Source organism: Delphinapterus leucas, chromosome 16, assembly GCF_059928025.1.
Source record: "Delphinapterus leucas isolate spDelLeu-1000000601 "Yukka" chromosome 16, BTC_Dleu_Yukka2, whole genome shotgun sequence".
Lineage (NCBI taxonomy): Eukaryota > Metazoa > Chordata > Mammalia > Artiodactyla > Monodontidae > Delphinapterus > Delphinapterus leucas.
The window spans coordinates 5,228,872-5,248,124 of record NC_143144.1 but is presented as its reverse complement, the minus strand read 5'-3'; the positions used below and the strand labels follow the sequence as shown (position 1 = coordinate 5,248,124).

The 19,253-nt window shown below is 51.5% G+C and overlaps 1 protein-coding gene across 1 annotated transcript in view; it reads right to left on the bottom strand.

The window, feature by feature from the left end:
- The window catches only part of GALNT2 (polypeptide N-acetylgalactosaminyltransferase 2), a 174,469-nt gene that overhangs the window by 17,011 nt on the left and 138,205 nt on the right, over positions 1-19,253 (bottom strand). Inside the window, exons 4-11 of the mRNA XM_022553181.3 lie at positions 17,853-17,951; positions 17,485-17,552; positions 17,162-17,227; positions 10,862-10,983; positions 8,687-8,774; positions 5,462-5,549; positions 4,303-4,406; positions 1,254-1,380 (exon numbers count right to left, since the gene is read on the bottom strand). Coding sequence (XP_022408889.1) covers positions 1,254-1,380; positions 4,303-4,406; positions 5,462-5,549; positions 8,687-8,774; positions 10,862-10,983; positions 17,162-17,227; positions 17,485-17,552; positions 17,853-17,951 — 762 coding nt within the window. The remainder of the gene's footprint in view (positions 1-1,253; positions 1,381-4,302; positions 4,407-5,461; positions 5,550-8,686; positions 8,775-10,861; positions 10,984-17,161; positions 17,228-17,484; positions 17,553-17,852; positions 17,952-19,253) is intronic.

Here is a 19,253-nt window from a genome sequence, read left to right as displayed (position 1 = left end):
CCTGTTAGCAAAGTGTGTGACCGGCAGCCTGGGGGTCACCCTTGAGTCCCCCCGGCCCCCTCCCGTCCATTGGTAAACACGCCTGCCTGGGGCCGCAGCTGGCACCTGGCCCTGGCCACCCAGCTCTGCCCGGCCCTGCAGTGGAGGGGGGACACGTCACTCGCACCATCGTTTCCTCCTGGCATCATCCTCGCGGCCCTCCACCCAGGGGACAGAAGGACCCCCTTAAAGTTCACAACAGAGAAGTCGAGTATCTGCGTAAAACCCACAGGAGCTGCCCCTCCTCCTGCATCGAAAGACACCCAGTTTCCCTCAACGCACAGGGTGCAGACCCAGCTGGTCTAGTCTCCCTCGGTGCCTACTGTCCCCTCGTTCTCTGGGCTCCAGCCATACTGGGCAGCCTTCTGTTGTGCAGGCTCGTCTCGGCGCTGAGGAGCCGCTGCCCACGGGCTCCTCTGGCTCTGGGACAAGCGCACGCCCGCCCACCCTGCAAACCCGTCCTCCTGCCCCAGCATGTTGGCCGCGTGACCACATTCTGCCTAGCTCGCAGCATCTCTCGGAGTCTGAAGTCATCTTTTCAGCTGAACACCCCCGTCTCCCTGGGCCAGGCTGGCTGGCCTGTGTACGGTTCTGTCTTGCGCATCTGAAAGAATTCCTGAGGAAAAAACGGCGTCCCCCGCACTGGTAATTCGCTGTTTTTTCTTCAGAAAACTCTTCATTTGGTGTCTTCATGTTTGCAAAAATCTACCTATTATCTATCGTGTGTTATCTATTATCTATCGTGTGTTATCTGCCTCTACAGCCCAGTGGGTCCTGGGCTTGAACTTGTGTGGCTGCCTTTAGCGCTGTTCATATACTGCACCTTGAAGGGTAACATGTGATTTAAAAAGTCCAAGCACTCCTCTCTCCTATCTCCCCATAACACGTTTTTGGCACACGGTTCGGTGACCAGTCCCACTGGCCCTACCCCACCCTGCGCCCCACCCTCACCCCCGGCCACCCCTGTTTGCTCTCCATCAGGACAGCTGTGTCGCTCTGAGGCTGTCCTGCACGTGACCTCGTGCCCCATGGAACCTGCCGAGCCCAGCATCTGTCACTCAGCGGGATGCCGCTGTCCTCAGTCCCCACAGCTGCCCTCGTCACCGCCGAGTGGCGGCCCCTTAGAGCACACGTTTCCACACAGCCCACGGTCAGCCCTGCGTACAGGGCGGTCAGTGGTGCACTGGGCCCTGCTCGGCCTCTCGGCCACTTACCGGGCAAAGACGGTGCCACTGCCGCCGGGGAAGGTGTAGGGGTGCTGCTTCCGGAACACGTGTCCCACGCGGCTGCAGGGGATGATCTCCAGGCTGCCGCCGCACTGCCACACGCGGAACGAGATCTCTGAGGTGGTGAACGACACGGGGTGACCGAGAGCCCGGGCCACCCCCATGGGGTGCAGATGCCCACCCTACCCCCGTGGCCTGAGGCGATGCCCAGGGAGCACTCCCTTTCCAGAGGGTCCTGAACGTCCCGCGTGGGGACCTCTGACACCTCGTCTCTAGGCTCCAGGGCACAATCAAGAAAGTACGTGCGAGGGTTATGGGGCGGGGCGTGCCTAGGCACATCAAACCATCCAGCTGTATACCGAAGTATGTACGATTTTAAGTTGTCACTGAAACCTCGATAAAGGTGGAGGGGAAAAAAAGACTGAATGAAAGGTCCTACTTCAGTTCACTAAGAGGGTGTCTGCACAGCACTGTGTCATTTTACAGACCATGTAAAGTAGTGGAGACAAAAAGAAAGAATTCATGCCACACTGGGACATGTACTCCCTTCGATTTTAGCACTGATCAGAATTACAGACGCCAGCTCTACCTGTGTCACCAAATCCCATGCTTTCATGAAAGAATTCTATCTGAAATTTAAAAAGAAGTAAGAGTGAGCCTACGGAAACATTTTTCAAATTCAGACTAGAAGCCCTGAGACAAGAGTGATTCCCTGGTCTACTGAGAACAGAAAGACGCCTGGCATCAGACCATGCGTCCCTATAATGTCACAAACACTGTGCATGAGACATGGCCTGGAACTCCTCTCTGGCCGGTTCTCCATCGTGGAGCATTACATGCGCCTTCTGGGAATCAGCCCTGAGTTAGAAAAGGCAACGGACAGCGCACGGCTGTGAATCAAAAGGCATGAAATGCCCACAATCAGCCCTAAGGTTGATGTAACAGGCAATCATATACGCCATCTTCCTCTAAAACTGTTTTTTTTTTTTTTTTTTTCCCCGTATGCGGGCCTCTCACTGTTGTGGCCTCTCCCGTTGCCGAGCACAGGCTCCGGACGCGCAGGCTCAGTGGCCACGGCTCACGGGCCCAGCCGCTCCGTGGCATGTGGGATCCTCCCAGACCAGGGCACGAACCCGTGTCCCCTGCATCGGCAGGCGGACTCCCAACCACTGCGCCACCAGGGAAGGCCTCTTTGTCCTTTTTAATTGCTTCAATTAGACTTACACTGTTGGTCAGGCAGTCTGGCAGCACTAGTGGATTTGGCAGGGCACACCTGGAGGGGGTGTTTGGATTTGACTCGGGCATCCCTGTCCCCTGCCTCTCCTAACTTGGGCCCACACAAGCCCTCAGGCTGGGGGTGTGCAGGCAGCACCCAGAAAATCCAGTCTGAGCAGTACCAAGAAGAGAGGGAGACTCACATCACGGACTCTTCCTGCTGAAACCCTTGTGCCTGTTTAACCCTGATGAGAGAAGACCCCTCCAGAGCGGCCGTGTCAGAGCCTGTCACGGGAGGAGGTGCCAGGATGCTCAGGCCGGGTGGCCCCAGCCCTTCCTCCCCGCCCACCGTGCGTCACCCTACCTGAGCCCCTTGAGCCCTTCCAGGGAACCTCGCACAGGGCACAGCTACATAAACATACAAACCAAACCAACAATAAACTAGGTAACAGAAAAGATTATTTCCCCTCCCGCTGGTCTCTGGGTGCAAGGTCTCCTTTGATACTTAAATCAACACTCTCTCTACACCCTGATACAAAAGGCCACCTGCCCTCCAACCACGTCAGCCTGATGGCACATACTGCTGCGAACCCCACCGTGTTTTGGTCCCCCCAGTGGTGGTCCTGGCTGGCTGGGCTTCCCCAGGGATGTCTGCAGGGCGAGGGTGACTCAGAATTCCCTTCAAAAGGTTAACAATCCCTCTGAAGCCTTACATGCTCCACGGCCTTCAATCAAGCCCTGCCTGTCAGTGTACTGTTAACAAAACCGAAAGGCATCTGACTCTGAACCTTCGTCCTGGTGTAGTTACTGAGTCTAAAGAAGCTTTCAGAATCAACAAAGGGAACAAGCTCTCTCCACAGATGAGATGCTATCACTAACATTGATATCATAAAATGAGAGAAAAATAATGCGCTTGTCTAGTCTCTTAAATTTAAAAAAAATCAAAGTCTCTGTTACAAGTAAAAACCACTAAAAGTGACAGTGGCATCCTTTTTACCTCCTTTCCTCGCCCCCCTCCCCTCCTCCCAGGGTACGTCTACCCAGGGGAGAATGTAATTTAACAGCATCCAATAGCCAAGGAGACAACTCAAAAGCTTCAAGTGAAACAAACAAAAACCCCTAAACAAACAAATAAATTAAAAGTCTTTTTATCTTTATGGAGTAAATACAATGCAGCTACCAATAAAGACCAAAGTCTATAAAATTCCAATGTCCGTAAACATAGGTAAAATGATTTGTGTGATTACAAAAAACAAAACGAAACAAAACAACACGAAAACCAATTAGAACCATTCACAAAGTAGTCAAGAAGGGACGAAGTGCCACGGCCTCTCCACCCCATCTGATTCCCATGACTACAATTCAGCCAGTCCGACAGGCTTCGCCAGGGCTCACTTTCCACCCTATGTGGCTAAAAATGAATCTTAGAAGCTGAAATCCTCCCCCCATTTTTGTCAGCGTGCTTTCCAGACCTTGGATTCAGGTGACATTAAAAAGTGTGCATTTCCCTTCAAAGACTTAATATGTATCTAGCATAATGCCCAACCCAAGACACTTTTTTTTTTTTTTCCCCAAGACACTTTTAAGAATAAAAAGGGTGCTATTTGTACCTTACGGGGGACTAATTATGTTCAGTAAACGGTCACTTTAATGTCTTTACAAACCTTTTCCAAGTGGCACCTGCATACCACAAACTCTTGCTTAACAGTCCTTCCAAAGCTTCCACTTTTCATTTCTACCCCTCTTGGTGGGCAGGAAAAGATCACGGTTTCAGCAGAATTGGAAACGGTTTGGTGTCCGAAGACACAAGGCTCATACGTACCCAGGTTTTCTCCTCCCCACACATCCATCATCATGTCATATTTCCCCAGTTCTTCAAAATAGAACTTATCCATCACGAACAACCCTCCAGCAATCATAGGGGTTCTAAAGAGGCAGAGAGGGTAGAAGGGAAGAGAGGGAGAGGTTGAAGGTCAAGGTTAGATCGCCAGCATTCTAATGCCAAGGTCAAGCCTACAGGCCGACCTTAAGAACAATAGCACAGCCATGGTCTTTGGCTCAGAGCTCTGGGTGCCCCTCTCTGCTTGACCCCTGCTGTCTTCAAGTGCCCCCCACTCGGATGCTCAGATGCTCCCAAGAGCGAGGGGCTGCGTGGAGCCTCCCTACGAGAGAGCAGCCGCTGGGGCTGGGACACTTGCTGACAGCGCCCTAGGCCGGTGCTCGGCTTTTCTGTGCCGCGGTCTCCTTGGAGGATGACAAACAGTAAGAGGCTAAAGCGCCCAGCGCACGTAGGGAACGCTCGATGATGGCAGCTACCCGTGTCCTCAACCTCATCCCGGGGCAGCTTCCTCCTCTGTTGGACGGGACCGTCATCTTCTCGCGTCCCCATCAGCCTGGGGACAGGCCAGCGACAGGACCCCAGCCCTGTGCCTGCGGAGTCGCCATGGTAAGTCAGGGCCCCGGGCCGCACGTCTGGAGCTCACTGCTCACGGGGGACAATCGCCGCAGTGCAGACGGCGCCGGTGTCCACGGGGTTCCCCGTAACCACGCGTCCCTGGGGAGGCGTCCCCACCCCAGCCGGGCGCGGCTCAAAGCCAGCTGGTAGTGAACCCACTGCTTCCTCTGGGGGACAGGAGGGCGGAGCCCACCGGGGGCGGGCAGGAGGCTCCCACTTGCTGCCCACTGCCTCCCCAGTCCCCGAGGGCAGCCCGACACCCCACCCTGTGAGGGAAAACGCTCTACGCCACCAAGACACGAAGGACGTGGAACTGGCACATTTGATACACGTACATAGAAAAAAAATCTCAAAATACTTTACCCTATAAACTGGAGGCAGAGACTGTCCCCTGAGCTAGCATGAGGGGAAATGGGTGTGTGGCTGGAAGGTGAGAGCTCGACTAGGTCCCTAGGGAACATGGGGCCTGCTGTCTCATCTTCCACCCCAGAGAAGGGCACCCGAAGGACGCCTGCCTGCCACTTACTTTATGGGGGCGACCGGGTTCCCCTGCCGGGACCGTCTCTGCTCAGGTGTCATGTAATCCCATTTGAACACCAAGTTCCAGTCAAAGCCTGCTGGTCACAGAAGAGAGAAGAAACACAGAATGCTGTGAGAACAGGCTGTCTGCTCCTGGCACCGCTGTCCGTCACAGCTTAAAAATATTTGGTGTTTGGAATGCGCTCACTGTAACCCAAACAAACAAAAACGACGCAGAGGGAAGAGAGTGACTGGGGGGGGCAGGGAGACCAGCCGCGAGGACGCACACTGAAATCTTCTTTCCCCAAGAAGCTCACCCAAAACAGAAGGTGTGGGTCAGGCTTTTCTAAAACCAAAATGCATAAGAATAAATGTGAAATAAGAGAACTGGAGTCTGTGAGGACATATCCAAGGGCTGTAAGGAGGCGACAAAGAAGAGGGATCGATTTAAGAAAAAATCTGCCAGGTGCCCCCAACACGGTCCCAGGGAAGGGACAGCGGGGGGGGGGGCAGGAGTAGGTGGGAATGGAGGGGCAAGCGAGCTTCACTTCTGATAACATGGCACCTGCCCCACGTCACTTCTAGAATCCACAGGCCGTGTGGGTGGCAGAGCCCGGGCCTGGCCCCTGGTCCACAGCTGTCGGGTCTTGTCTTTACTCAGAAGGTACCTGGCACACCCAACCCGCGGACGCTCTCCAGAGCACGGGCCGCGTTGCCCAGGGTCTGACAGCCAAGCCTCACTGCTCCAGGGCTGTCCATCCCTCAGCCCTCTGCCATCAGGCTTTCTGTCCGCAGGGCTGGTGCAATGCCTAAGTTCAGACTTTCCGTCTGTGTGCTCTGAATCCAGCATTTATCTGCCCTGCAGCCTGAACAGGGTAGGATGGCACAGGGGCTCGGGGGCTCCTAGGCCGGCGTGGCACACATTATGGCTCAACCAGAGGACAGAAAGGTGCCCCAGCTGTCCCTGTAGAGCGCAGCGGGCTGGCAAATGCGAGTGAGGGGCTGGAGGGCCAGGCACCAGTGATGCACGGAGAGGAAACAGACACAGGCTGATTGTCTGAGGAGCCCGGCTCTCCCCAGACACGGCCCGCTGCGCACACAAGCACCGCCAGCCAGGGAAAAGCAGACGTCCCGGCTGCACTGTTGACAGAACACAAAGGCCTCAACTGGCCAGCTGATGTAACATTACCTGCATTTTGGGGGGGAATGTTCATCATTATTTAGCTTATCAATTTGGTCCAAAGAGCCAAGCTGTATTAGATTTTTAAAAATCTGCTAAAAACATCATCCTTGATTTTTCTCTTTTCCTAAAAGGGGTTTGGTGAAATGCTCTTAGAGTGAATCTGGCCTGGCCCTGGGGCAGCGGGAGGCCGCTCCCGCGCAGGGCGTCTCACTGTCCTGCACCGGCTCTGCCGTGAGCAGCTGCCACGGGAGATGGAGAACCGTCACATCTCAGCTCCGGCAGATCCTCGGGGGGACACACTCTGGACACTGACGCCTTCTTGTCAGCCAAGGCTCCGAACTCTTTATAGCCCCAGCGTGCTTACCATCTTCTAAGACTCTCCTGACTCTTGTTTCCCAACCTAAGTGTGTCCTCCCAGCATGACGGCCCGGCCAGAGGCCTCTGGGGAGCTGCCTGGTCACAGCCCTGCCCTCTGCCGGCCGCCCTGTGCGGCTGCACTATTATCAACCTGTTTCTCAGACAGGGACGCCGAGGGGCAGAGGAAAAACAGCTCCCGTGGCGACGCCGCCTGAAAGAGGCACCAGAGCCCGGGCCTCCCTGGCCGGCCCCAGGGTTCTGCTTTCTGAGGTTCCGTCCCAGGCCACGGTTCTACTGTGTTCTTTTTTGGATGTCAGTTGACCCTCAGTCTGTGTGTCCGTCTGGAACAGTCCATCTCCTAAGCAGCTCAAAATGCTGGGGATGGGAGCAGAAGCCCCTCATTGTAGAGAAGGAAACGGGTGCTAGGATGCTGGAAAAGGGTTCACTCATCTCAGGCATGAAAAATCAATAGTGAATAAATCACACACAGAAGGTAAAGGCTCTGACATCTCTTTTATACCTCTCTCTACAGCAGGCTTTGCTGAATTCTTGGGTCTCAGCCGAGGTCTGAGAGGCAAGGCTGCCGGCCAGCTGAGATTCAGAGCGTGAAGCATTTACTGGGCTGTGTGGGAGCCCTGGGGCCACAGGTCACCCCCATACACACACAGTCCCTGGGACACAGGGGAGCCTGGGGCTACAGGTCACCCCCACGTACACACAGTCCTGGGGACACAGGTCACCCCCACGTACACACAGTCCCCAGGGACAGAGGTCACCCCCACGTACACACAGTCCAAGGGACACAGGTCACCCCCACGTACACACAGACAACAGTAGAAGCCTGCTCCTCAGGCGGGGCTAGCGGGACTCCCGTGCTCCCATCAGCTTCGTGAAGCTCCTCACGAGAACACGGTTTCCCCAGGTGGGGTCCAGGAGCCCCTGGGGTCCTCAGGCCCTTTCAGCGGGTGTGTGACGTTAAAACTGCTTTCAGATTTATGCTAAGGCTCTACAGGCCCCTTTCAATCTCATTTTTCCAAAGTGCAGGAAGGAGTGTTCTGGAAGCTGCAGGACGGGCAGCGCCCACGTGGCTGCACCGCCTGGTGTCCTCACCGTTCCCAGCCTTACCTTCTAACACAGCAAACGCTGATCGGTACGGCCTACGTGAACAAAGCTCTCTGGGGCCTTCAATTTGAAGTTTTAAGAAGGTAAAGAGAGTATCAGACAATTCACTGTGGGACCCCGCGGCGGGAGGGTTTGAGGGGTCGCACTTGAGCCGCGAGGACCCCCCGGAAGCTGGCAGGGTCATTCAGATAAAGGTTCCACCACGGCGGAACGTGGGTGGCCGGCGGGCAGGAGAGGCTGACAGCCAGGCCGCGGGAGGGCTGCGCTCTGCAGGCCTCGGGGCCCAGAAGTCACGGGTGAGAAGGGCGGATGGGCTTCCAGCAGGCGATGGACGCTGCGGTGAGGGGGAGGGTGGAGAGGGCAGACCCCCATCGGCCTGGCGTCTCCACACCGGCTCCGTACGCCAAGCCGGTGCCAGGGACGGGAACCACGCCTACCGTCTAGGGGAGGCAAGGCCGTTTCTGTCCCCTGGTGAACCCCGCCGGCTGAACACAGGGGCGCTCTTGGCCGCGGCCCGGCTCGGCCGCGTGCAGGCGCCGTCGCCGTCCCTGGGACCCGCGCAGCACCTACCGCCTTTTAAGTCCGCAGACGCGCCCACGTACTGAAAGTTGTCCATGTTGATGACGTCGATGATGGGGGACACGACGCGGGTCCTGTCCTGCAACGCAGCGAAGGCAACAGCAGGTGTCAGAGGCAGCCGGGACCCGCACAGGCGGAGGCCTGAGCATCACCGCTCACGGGGAGACGGCCGCGCCGGTCCCCTGCCACCCCACGCCCTGAGGGGCCCGGCTGGGCACCTGCAGCCCTGCGCTGCGCTGGGTGTCGGGGGCGCAGAGGACGCTGCCCCCCAGGAGGCGCCCGAGCGCACGGGGCCGCCCTGCGGGTGTTCACTGGCTGAGAGCAAGCCTCTCCTGGGACCGTTCCTGAGTTTTTTTTTTTTTCCCCCTAACAGCCAGGAGCAAATGTCAATTTTTATTAATTCCAAAGAAGGAGTTCTCAGAGCGCGCCAGCGTGAGACTGTAGTGTTTTATTTAGTGTTTTCCCAAATGTCAAACCTCAACCACGGAGGAACTTTCATTCTAACAGGATCTAAGCTCGGCTGTACTTAAACACCAGTAATGTGTGAGTTGCAGGAAGCCTCAGGAAAGGACTCACGGCTGCGACGCCCACACAGATGCGACCCCGGGCCTGGGAGCCGAGTGTGGTGTAGAGGCTCCAACCGCATCACGGCGGACGGCAACCGAACTGACTAGAGAACCCGGAGCCCGAGTCTGTCTTACCCGTGGTTCCACCAAACACAAAACATTCCCTTAGGCTGAGGCCTTTCTTTAGGCCACACTGCCACTGCTCTGGTTAGAGTCTGCGAACACAAGACCTTTGAACTCTCCTGCCCTCTTTAAACCGGGCTAGTTGGTGCTGGGGAGGAACTCTGCCCCGCCGACAGGGAACACAAGGGTGACGCTTCCCTGAGCCATGGCAAGAACCTGAATCAGCCAGAGAAAGACTTCGAGAAACAAATTAGTAACAGGGCAAGCAGAGCTAAGAACATAACACGTCAGAGGACCACGATCAGAGAACAGAGGGAAAAGTTCAGCCACCACCAGGTGCAGGTTTACAGTGTGGAGCCCCAAGCGCAGAGGGTGACGTCCTCCATGCCTGGCTCAGCCCGGGGATGGCGCCACAGATCGTAAACTGCCCCACGTCCAAGTCCACTCCCTTTATTTTGATTTCTTTTGATGGGACTAGAATGAGGGAGAACGACCATTCTCAACTCTTCCCATTCTTTCCTTAGGAGGTGGGGGGGCTGTTTAAATAACCCTGACAGTCTGACCGCGAAGCACGCAGCCTCCACGTGCCCGGGTATCTTGGCAGCTTTCATTTTGCCTTTGCGTCCCTGGGACGCACAGCCTGGTGGAGTGAGTAGCCGGGGACGGGGCCCCCGGGATGGGCATGCGTGTGTGTGTGAGAGGACTCAGGGAGGGACTCAGCGAATCCCGCTTTGCAGCCTGGGCTCTGCCCACTGTACGAGTTTTGGTTAAGTGATTAAAGTTCCCTGAACCCCAGTTCCCTCAACTGTCAAATGGGGGCGAAACCCTGGATTAAGGTAACGTGTAAAGCATCCAGCACGTAGTTAGCGCTCAGTAAACGGCAGTGAACGTGACGGTCACAGCACTAGTAGTTTGTCTTATTCATGTCTCAGGACTCACTGTCCAACCGCGATCCCTGCTATGGTGCAAAAAGAATGACTTTACTATTTCTCTAGTACTTTCATTACATCTACTTTACTGTCTCAAGGAAGTGCTTTCTTAGTAGGGAGGAAAGAAAGTCAATAAAGCAAGCAGAAGGCGAGAGAGATATCACAAGAGGCCAAAGGTCATACTAGTGATGATGTTTCTAGAAGGCGAAGGTGCACAATCTCGGGTCAACTGACAGCCTCACGCGCCCCTGTGTGGTTGGGACTCTGCCCCTCCCCACGAGCCGCAGCCTGGGTCTCAGGGCAGCGCGGCCGGGCTGGGGACCCCGCGGCCTCTGTCCTCAGCTCTCTGCCCCCTCTGAGCTCCGAGAGTCAGTGCAAAGCTTCAGGCAGGGAAGGAAGACCCCCCCTAGGGGAAGGGCTGTCGTAGCCTCTGCTGACCCTGGCCTCCTACCTGACAAATGAATTTCCCCTACTGATAGATTCCTGTGGAGGATAAAATCCTCGTAGGACCATGTCGCAGAGGCCCTTCCCCTGGCCCGCATCCTCACCTCGGCCACCCTCTCCAGGAGGGGCTCCAGCCAGTACTCGTTGCACTCGCAGTGGCTGTCCAGGAACGTCAGGACCTTGGCCTGGGCCGCGTCGGCCCCCCGCACCCGCGAGCGCATCAGGCCTGTGGAGTGAGGTCAAAAACACGTCGTCGCGGGGGAATGCCCAGGGAACGCGAGAAAAACAAACAAGAACTGTACCCCCAGCACCTGCACCGACACCTCCCCACGCAGCCCTCTTGCTGGGCACGGAGTTTATCGCCAACGTGCGTGGAGGGATCAATACCGCCTTGCAGTTTACCCAGGTAAGAGTTCTGTCAGGACCTTTTTTTTTTTTAAGTTAATTGGATGACTGAGAAAACAACTTGGAACTCCTGCCTTATGAGGAAGGCTTTCACATAACTGAAGTCTCCTTTATCAAGCAATGGAAATGTGGAACTTCTAAAACTACTTTCCTCTGACACAGCAACAGTTTTCTAATTAACTGGGCTAAGGCACGTGTCACCCAGAGACTTCAAGTGCTAATGGGGCCAAATTTAACGGTGATAATTTAATGATAACAGTGTTGTGAATATCTGTGTGTCCTAAGACTCGACACAAGCCAAATGAACATCACTGGTAAAGCCCAGTCGTTTGGCTTTTACACAAAATTAGTAACACTGTTGGTCAAATTACACAATTTGTATAGCTGTGATCTGTTAGTAATATCATTTTTTATTATCACACATAGTAATATTCATCACTAGATGGTGTGGTCATAAGTGGCTTCCGCTATGTATGCTGGGCTTTTATCTATGCATGGAGATGTGAGATTATTCACAACCGGTAAGGACAGTGTTGTGAGTTCTTTAGGCAGCACGGTGGTCAGAAAGGGTTTTCCATGATTCTTAAAGGGCTGCATGCGAGAGTAGGAAAAAGTTCTGGTATTATGGAGCAGCTTGTAACAGGCAAACCCTCTCTCAGAGAACAAGTATAAACTGAGCAAAATAGAAAATGCAACTATAGGAAAGGGCTAGAGTAGCTGAGGGCAGGCAGAAACTAGAGGGCATTCAACCCTTAAAAGAAGAAAATCACAGAGTGAAATCCCTGTAAACATGGTATTTGCCCCCGATGTTACTCTCCAATCCACTGCAGTGCAGCTTTTTTTGGCTTGAGGCGTCAGAGGGTAGGGTTTGGGGCTGGAGAGTGGCTGGAAACAGAAGGAGGAGATCCTGGGAAGGAGCTAAGTCCCAAATCTGGTGATAACTGCCCTTAAATCCTTGGCTGACGCCTGAACCTGCAGGCACAGGGGAGACCCCAAGGAGTCCAGGAAGAGAAACAATTAGAAGACAGAAAGAACTAAGATTTCAGCTGGAATCAGGGACACAATTTTTGGCAATTGAGTTGTGCCTAGAAGGACTTGGCAAACACCTCATTTCTACAGAAACTCCAGAGGGAACACATTTAGGAATACGGACTACGTCTCAGGAATAAGGGATTCATCCAAGATACACATATGCTTTCAAAGTATAAAGACAAGCCTACACAAGTTCAAAGTCATGAGCTAGTAATTTAATTGCCCAGTATAACAAAGATCAACACCCTAGAGAAAGATAACAGAATCCAGTGTCTCTACAACATACCATTCACAATACCCAATATAAAATTTAAAAAATTAGTAGACAAGAGAAGAGAGAAATGTGATCCATATCCAAGAGAAAAAAAGTCAATAGAAACTCACTCTGAGATGACGCAGACGTTGAAATTAACAGATGAGGATTTTAAAGCAGCTACTATGATAACTATAACCAAGAACTCCAAGGAAATGATCACTGGAATGAGCAAACATGGGGAATCTCAGCAGAGAAATGAAAACCACAAGAATTAAATGGATATTCCAAAACTGAAAACTGCAATTTTCTGAAATGAAAGAATTCACTGACGGCGCGTAACAGCAGATTAGAGATGTCAGAAGGACCAGTGAACTTGAAGATGGATCAATAGAGATTGATCTATCTGGTGAACAGAGAAAAAATACTGAAAGAGAAAAAAAGCCTGAGTAACCTATGGACAACATCAAGTGGTATATCATAGGTGCGCCTAGAGTCCAAGAATGAGGCATAAAACAATATATGAAGAAATAAAAGGCCAAAAAGTTCCCAAATTTGGTGAAAACTTCAACTTACATATTCAAAGGGATCAGCAAACCTGGAGCAGGATAAATAAAAAGCAAATCAAATCTAGGCAAGTCACAGTCAAACTGCTAAAAACTAAAGATAAAGAGACAATCTGGAAATCAGTGAGAGGAAACAACCCATAACACACAAGGAATCAACAATAAGCTGACAGCTACATTCTAAACAGAAAAACAGAGGCCAGAAGACATTGGAATGACATTTTCAGAGTGCTAAAAGAAAAACTAACGGTCAACTCAGAATTCCATTCAGAGAAAATACTCTTCAGCAATAAAGGAGAAAGAAAGACTTTTCAGATAAACAGAAATTGAGAGATTTTATTGCCTACAAGAAAAAATAAAGTTCTAAACGTTCTCTGGGCTGAAGGGAAATGACACTAGATGGAAACCTGAATCTGTGGGAAAAAATGAAGATACTAGAAATGAAAAATACGAGGATAAATTTTAGAGTCCATATATACATTCTAATTTCTTTATAACTGATTATTTAAAGCAAACATTTTAACACTGCACTGTGGGGTTTAAACCATCATTAACAACATATGAAGGAAACCACATGACAACAGCAGTATACAGGACAGGGAACAGAAATGGAATTAAAACTGTTGCAAGGTCTTACATTTAAGGTAAAGTTGTATGGACTCTAAATAGACTGTTATAAGTTAAAGATGCATGTTGTAATCCTCAGAGAAGCCACTAAAAGAAATGTATAGCTAAAAAGCTACGAGAAAAATCAAAATGGAACACTAAAAAAAAAAAAACAAAAAAACACAAAACATGACTTCAAACTACATTACAAAGCTATAGTAATCAAAACAGTATGGCCTTGGCATAAAAACAGGCACATAGATCAATGGGATAAATGGAGAGCCCAGAAATAAACACACACACATATGGCCATTAATTTACAACAAAGGAACCAAGAATACACAATGGGGAAAGGATAGTCTCTTCAATAAATGGTGTTGGGAAACTGGACACATGCAAAAAAATGAAACTGGACCCCTATCTTACAACACACACAAAAATAAACTCAAAATGGATTAGAGACTTGAACATTAAGTTCTGAAACCATAAAAGTCCTAGAAGAAAATATAGGTAAGCTCCTTGACATCAGTGGTGGCAATAATTTTTTTAATTTGACACCAAAGCAAAGGTAGCAAAAGCAAAAGTAAACAAACGGGATTACATCAAACTAAAAAGCTTCTGCAGAGCAAAAAAAAGTATTCACAAAATGAAAAGGCAACCTATGGAATGGGAGAAAGTATTTGCAAATCATATAACTCATAAGGGATTAATATCCAAAATGTATAAAGAACTCATACAGCTCAACAGCAAAAACAAAAACAAAAACAAAAGCAAAATAATCAGATTAAAAATGGGCAGAGGAATTTAAAGACTTTTTTTTCCAAAGAAGACATATAAATGGACAACAGGTCCATGAAAAGGTGCTCAACGTCACTAACCATCAGGGGCTTCAAACCAAAACTACAATAAGATATCGCCTCACACTTGTCAGAATGGCTGTCATCAAAAGACAAGAGATACCAGGTGTTGGTGAGGATGTGGAGAAAGGAGAACCCTTGTGCAATGTTGGTGGGAATGTATATTGGTGCAGCCACTATGGAGAACAGTATGGAGGGTCTTCAAAAATTAAAAGTAGGGCTTCCCTGGTGGCGCAGTGGTTGAGAGTCCGCCTGCCGATGCAGGGGACACGGGTTTGTGCCCCGGTCCGGGAAGATCCCACATGCTGCATAGCAGCTGGGCCCGTGAGCCATGGCCGCTGACCCTGCGCGTCCGGAGCCTGTGCTCCGCAGCGGGAGAGGCCACAACAGTGAGAGGCCCGCATACCACACACACACAAAAAAACCCCAAAAAACTTAGTGTGGTGATCACTTCACAATATATGCATATATCAAATCATTATGTTGTACATCTCACATAGTGTTATATGTCAACTACATCTCAATAAACTGGAAAAAATAAATTAATCAGGCAGGACAGTGGGAATGGAGGAATAAAAAGCACACAGGACAAATAGAGAACTTAGCCTACGAACACGGTTTTGGCTCCACTACCATTATTAAATAGCTGGATGACCTTGAAAAAGACACAACCTCTTTCAGCTTTAATATGTCCATCTGCACAACAAGAAGGACTAGGCTTTCAACCTTCAAAGTACATCAGTATTATTGAAATGCAGATGTCCAGGCCCCACCCCTAGAAAAACAAAAATTTTTATTCAATTGTGGGTCGGGTCAAGGCATGGTCTTCTTTTATTTTTTTAATGATTATTATTTTTTTTTTTGCGGTACGCGGGCCTCTCACTGTTGTGGCCTCTCCCGTTGTGGAGCACAGGCTCCAGACGCGCAGGCTCAGCGGCCATGGCTCATGGGCCCAGCCGCTCCGCGGCATGTGGGACCCTCCCAGACCGGGGCACAGAACCCGTGTCCCCTGCATCGGCAGGCGGACTCTCAACCACTGCGCCACCAGGGAAGCCCCATGGTCTTCTTTTAAATTCCCCAAGTGATTGTAATGAATAGCCAGGTTAAGAATCGCTGGCACAATTAAATCCCCAACACTAAATGAACCCAAGGCCATGATTTTATGCAACTGATTTTCTCTGTCACCTAGTAGCATTGCTATGAGCATTTGTGTATATGTTTAACTGTTTGGGATACACACACACAAGCACACATACATTTGTGTGTGTGCATTTTCTCACTTGACTGTCACATTCCTCACTTGTTCCATATAGTTCTATCATAATCTGGCTTCCCACAGCTGCCTCTCTTCATTCCTTCCCAAAACAATGCCTTAATGTGGGTTCTTACCCACAAGAACAGCCTAACGTGAAGCAAATGCACAATTCATATTTAGAAGGACTGCTTTTGATTTCTAAGCAGGTTAAAGGCCCTCTCTGAAAGCTAGCATGTGGTTTGTCAGTTACAAAATGCCCACATGAAAGCTAATTTCTTTCTTTTATTCCCTCCTCCCGCCTCATCTTCTTTTTTTCCCCTGGGCCAGCAGACACTTTGGGTTTGAATTCAACAAGTTATCATGTAGTTTCTTTAGGGGCAAATGCAATGCAAGATTCTGGTTTAATCTCAGCTTGGGGGGCAGATGTGAGTCCAGCAAACAGCTTGCTTAGGGGCAAGGCTGACCCCATTGTTTATGCATCTTGAACATCTGGATTGATGACCTTAGTTGGTTAAAATACGGTGTTGATGACATCGCCCTAACGGGCTCACCCCACTTTACTGGCTGATTAGATTCTTGCTAAGAAAAACTGTATTTCCCGACTCCAGCTCGATTGCACAGGGGACCAGAAGAAAGACAATGTTCGCTGACCAAACGGCACAGCCACCACTCCAAGATCAACCGTCAGCCTCAAACAGCCAAAACGGCACGTTTTAAAGCTCTGCCATTTTCCTACAGAAAGATTTCTCAGGACCACGGAGGAGCCGAGAATCCAGCCACCAGCTCTGTACCAGCATGGATGCGCTGGATGTTAATTACATTATGAGTCCGGCTTCCTTTCCAGACACTTCAAAGTAATGCTTTCCTCTCTGGGGCTTCTCTTATAACTACCAATAAAGTGGGCTCGATGAGCCCAGCTCCAGCAACGACAAGACTGACATCAGGTTTCGAGGCTGGCATTTGCAAAATCCAGTAAGCACGTAACGCCGGTGGGCTTTCCCTTGTTTTCGATGGTTCACCTTGGGCAGGCCGTCAAACTGGAACCCCAGTTGTTTTATCAGATGCCTGCAGCATGGGGTCATTAAAGTTCTCATTGCTAAATCTCTGTTTTTCTTCTAAATCCTAGTACTCAAGGGACTGATAAGACTTCGTAGGTTGTGAAAGAAAGAGAGAAGCCAGTTTTCTAAATACATAAATAAAAGCGTAAGTTGAACTATTGCCCTGGTGCACAAACAATTTCAATTAGTTAAGCTTTCGATATCCTTCCTAGGGTTGCTGGGAGAGGCTCCCAAGAGGCTCTGTTGGAGGAAGGCAGACAAAACACGAGACAGTTCATTGTTCTTGGAGCTGAAACGCTTCTTCACATTATTACTGGGCTCAGGAAAAGTCAGAATTCAACTGTCTTGGTACTGAATTGAGAAAAGTCTTACCTTCTCGCCGATCATTCCTGAGAACCCGCACTTTCTCAATTTTCCCCAAGAGTGCCCCGTCTTCCGCTAGGAAAAGAAAAGAAGCAAAGCTTTTGAACCTCAAGTTAACTAACGGAGGGCTCGGTGGGCAGGGACGGTGATTCTCCATCACCTTCGGGCTGGTGAGCCCCTCGGGGCATCAGAGAGGCACCCTCTTTCTGCGGCCCCTACTTCTGGCCTTTTCTTGAAACTCATGCTTAGCACCCACAGCCCAGGAAGGCTGGTACCCAGAGGGCCAGATGGAGGGGGATGCTTGGAAGCGGGGGGAATCGGTCTCTACTTACGGTCATTGCTGTAGTCGTCCACCAAAATGATTTCTTTTATCAGGCGGGGTGGGCTTTTCTTAAGCACGCTGAGGAAAGGCAGAAAGATAAAGCTGCAGGCCTTTCAGGCTATGACTGGGGTGTGCAATTCTCACCCCTTGGCCCCTGCGGTGCTGCACAGTCAGGTGCCCTGTCTGCACCCCCAAAGACAGCCCCAGCCCAGCTGCGCTGGGGATCCGGCCCTCGTTCAGCATCCCTGCCGGGGGACGTCCCCTGCCCCAGCCCGGCTGCGCTGGGGATCCGGCCCTCGTTCAGCATCCCTGCCGGGGGACGTCCCCTGCCCGCATAAGCGGCAACGGGTGGCAACAGATGGCAGCCGCTGGCCTCACCTGACCACTGTCCTCAGCAAGGCCGACCTGGCTTCATTGTGAAACGTGATCACCACGCTGGTGGCCGGCAGATCTACCCGCCACTGCTTCCGCTGACACCTGAAGGAGGAGAAAGAGTGACCTGAACGACGAGCCCGGCGCGCCCCCGACAGTGCGGGCAGGTGGCCCTGCAGGATGGGCACTCGGGGTGGACCTGTCGTCTGCAGGGGGCCCTGGCCTATTCTGAGATACGGCGACAACGGCACATAAGGACACAGAAAAACACAACCAGAGCAACATTTTAAAAGATGAGAGATTTCAGTGAAAAGTAACATATTGAGAACATCTTTCTAACATGTTGAAAAAAAGTGTTTCAAAACAGTGAAATCCCATTTAGTCTCACATGCAGATACACCTCTACGGATGTGCTTTTCACAGTTCACAGTGGTTATTTCTGAGCGGTGGAACCAACTGTGCACCGCTGCTCTTTTCTCGTTTTCTACTTTGCCTGCAGCAAGCACGTGAACCGCTGGGATTCTTCCCAAAGTTGCATGTGGTACCTGGCACTACCCCACTGACAGCGCCCCCGATCCTGGAATGCAGGACACACGTCCCTCACCTCGCCAGGCCCCGTCCACACGACGTAGGTGACAGCAGTGCAGGCTGCTGCCAGCGAGGGAAGGATGGGTGGGCACCTGAGCCCGTCGGCTCCCCCTTCCACTTGCGGCAGTACTGAAAGAACCCAGGACCGCTCTGAATAAAGCTGATTCAGGCCTGCAAACTACGGGCAGATTACAACAGGCACTTGTCACGTCTGGTCCCTGCAGGCAGACGCAAGGCTCCACGGCCGTAAACGGCTGCTTGAAAACACAGGACGCTATGGGCCTAGGCTGAAGATGCTGAGGCATCACCCACTAGGCGACAGTAAAGGGAGACTGGGCTCTGCAGAACCCATCACTAAGGGACCCTTCAACCCCCTGAAGGCTCCATCAACTTGAAGAACATGGCAGTGTCGAGGTGATGCTCCCATGAGAGAACAAGACCCCTGGGCGGGCTCACAGCTCGCGAGGACGTCTGTGAACAGTCAAATCGTGGCGTGAGTGCATTCAGGGAGTTACCAGGCTGGTGGTACTACTGAAGCCGGGAGGGGGAAGGGGTGGGGCAGACAGCTAAAGTATCTTTGGCCTCTGGAAGCAGTTCTCAACCAGTAATTTTGTACCCAAGGTGGAGAGGGTGACGGTCTTGCCTGCAGTAGGGTAGGGAACACCAGCCGGCGCCCAGGACGTGGTCCCTCCAGGCTGCACTCGCCATCTGGGGGTCCCTGCACAGGTATCACTTCAGTGGTTTCCACTGGAGAAGCTGGAAAACCTTCCATGGGGCCAATACATTTTCAAGAACTTGTTTTACTCCTTAGCTCTTAAT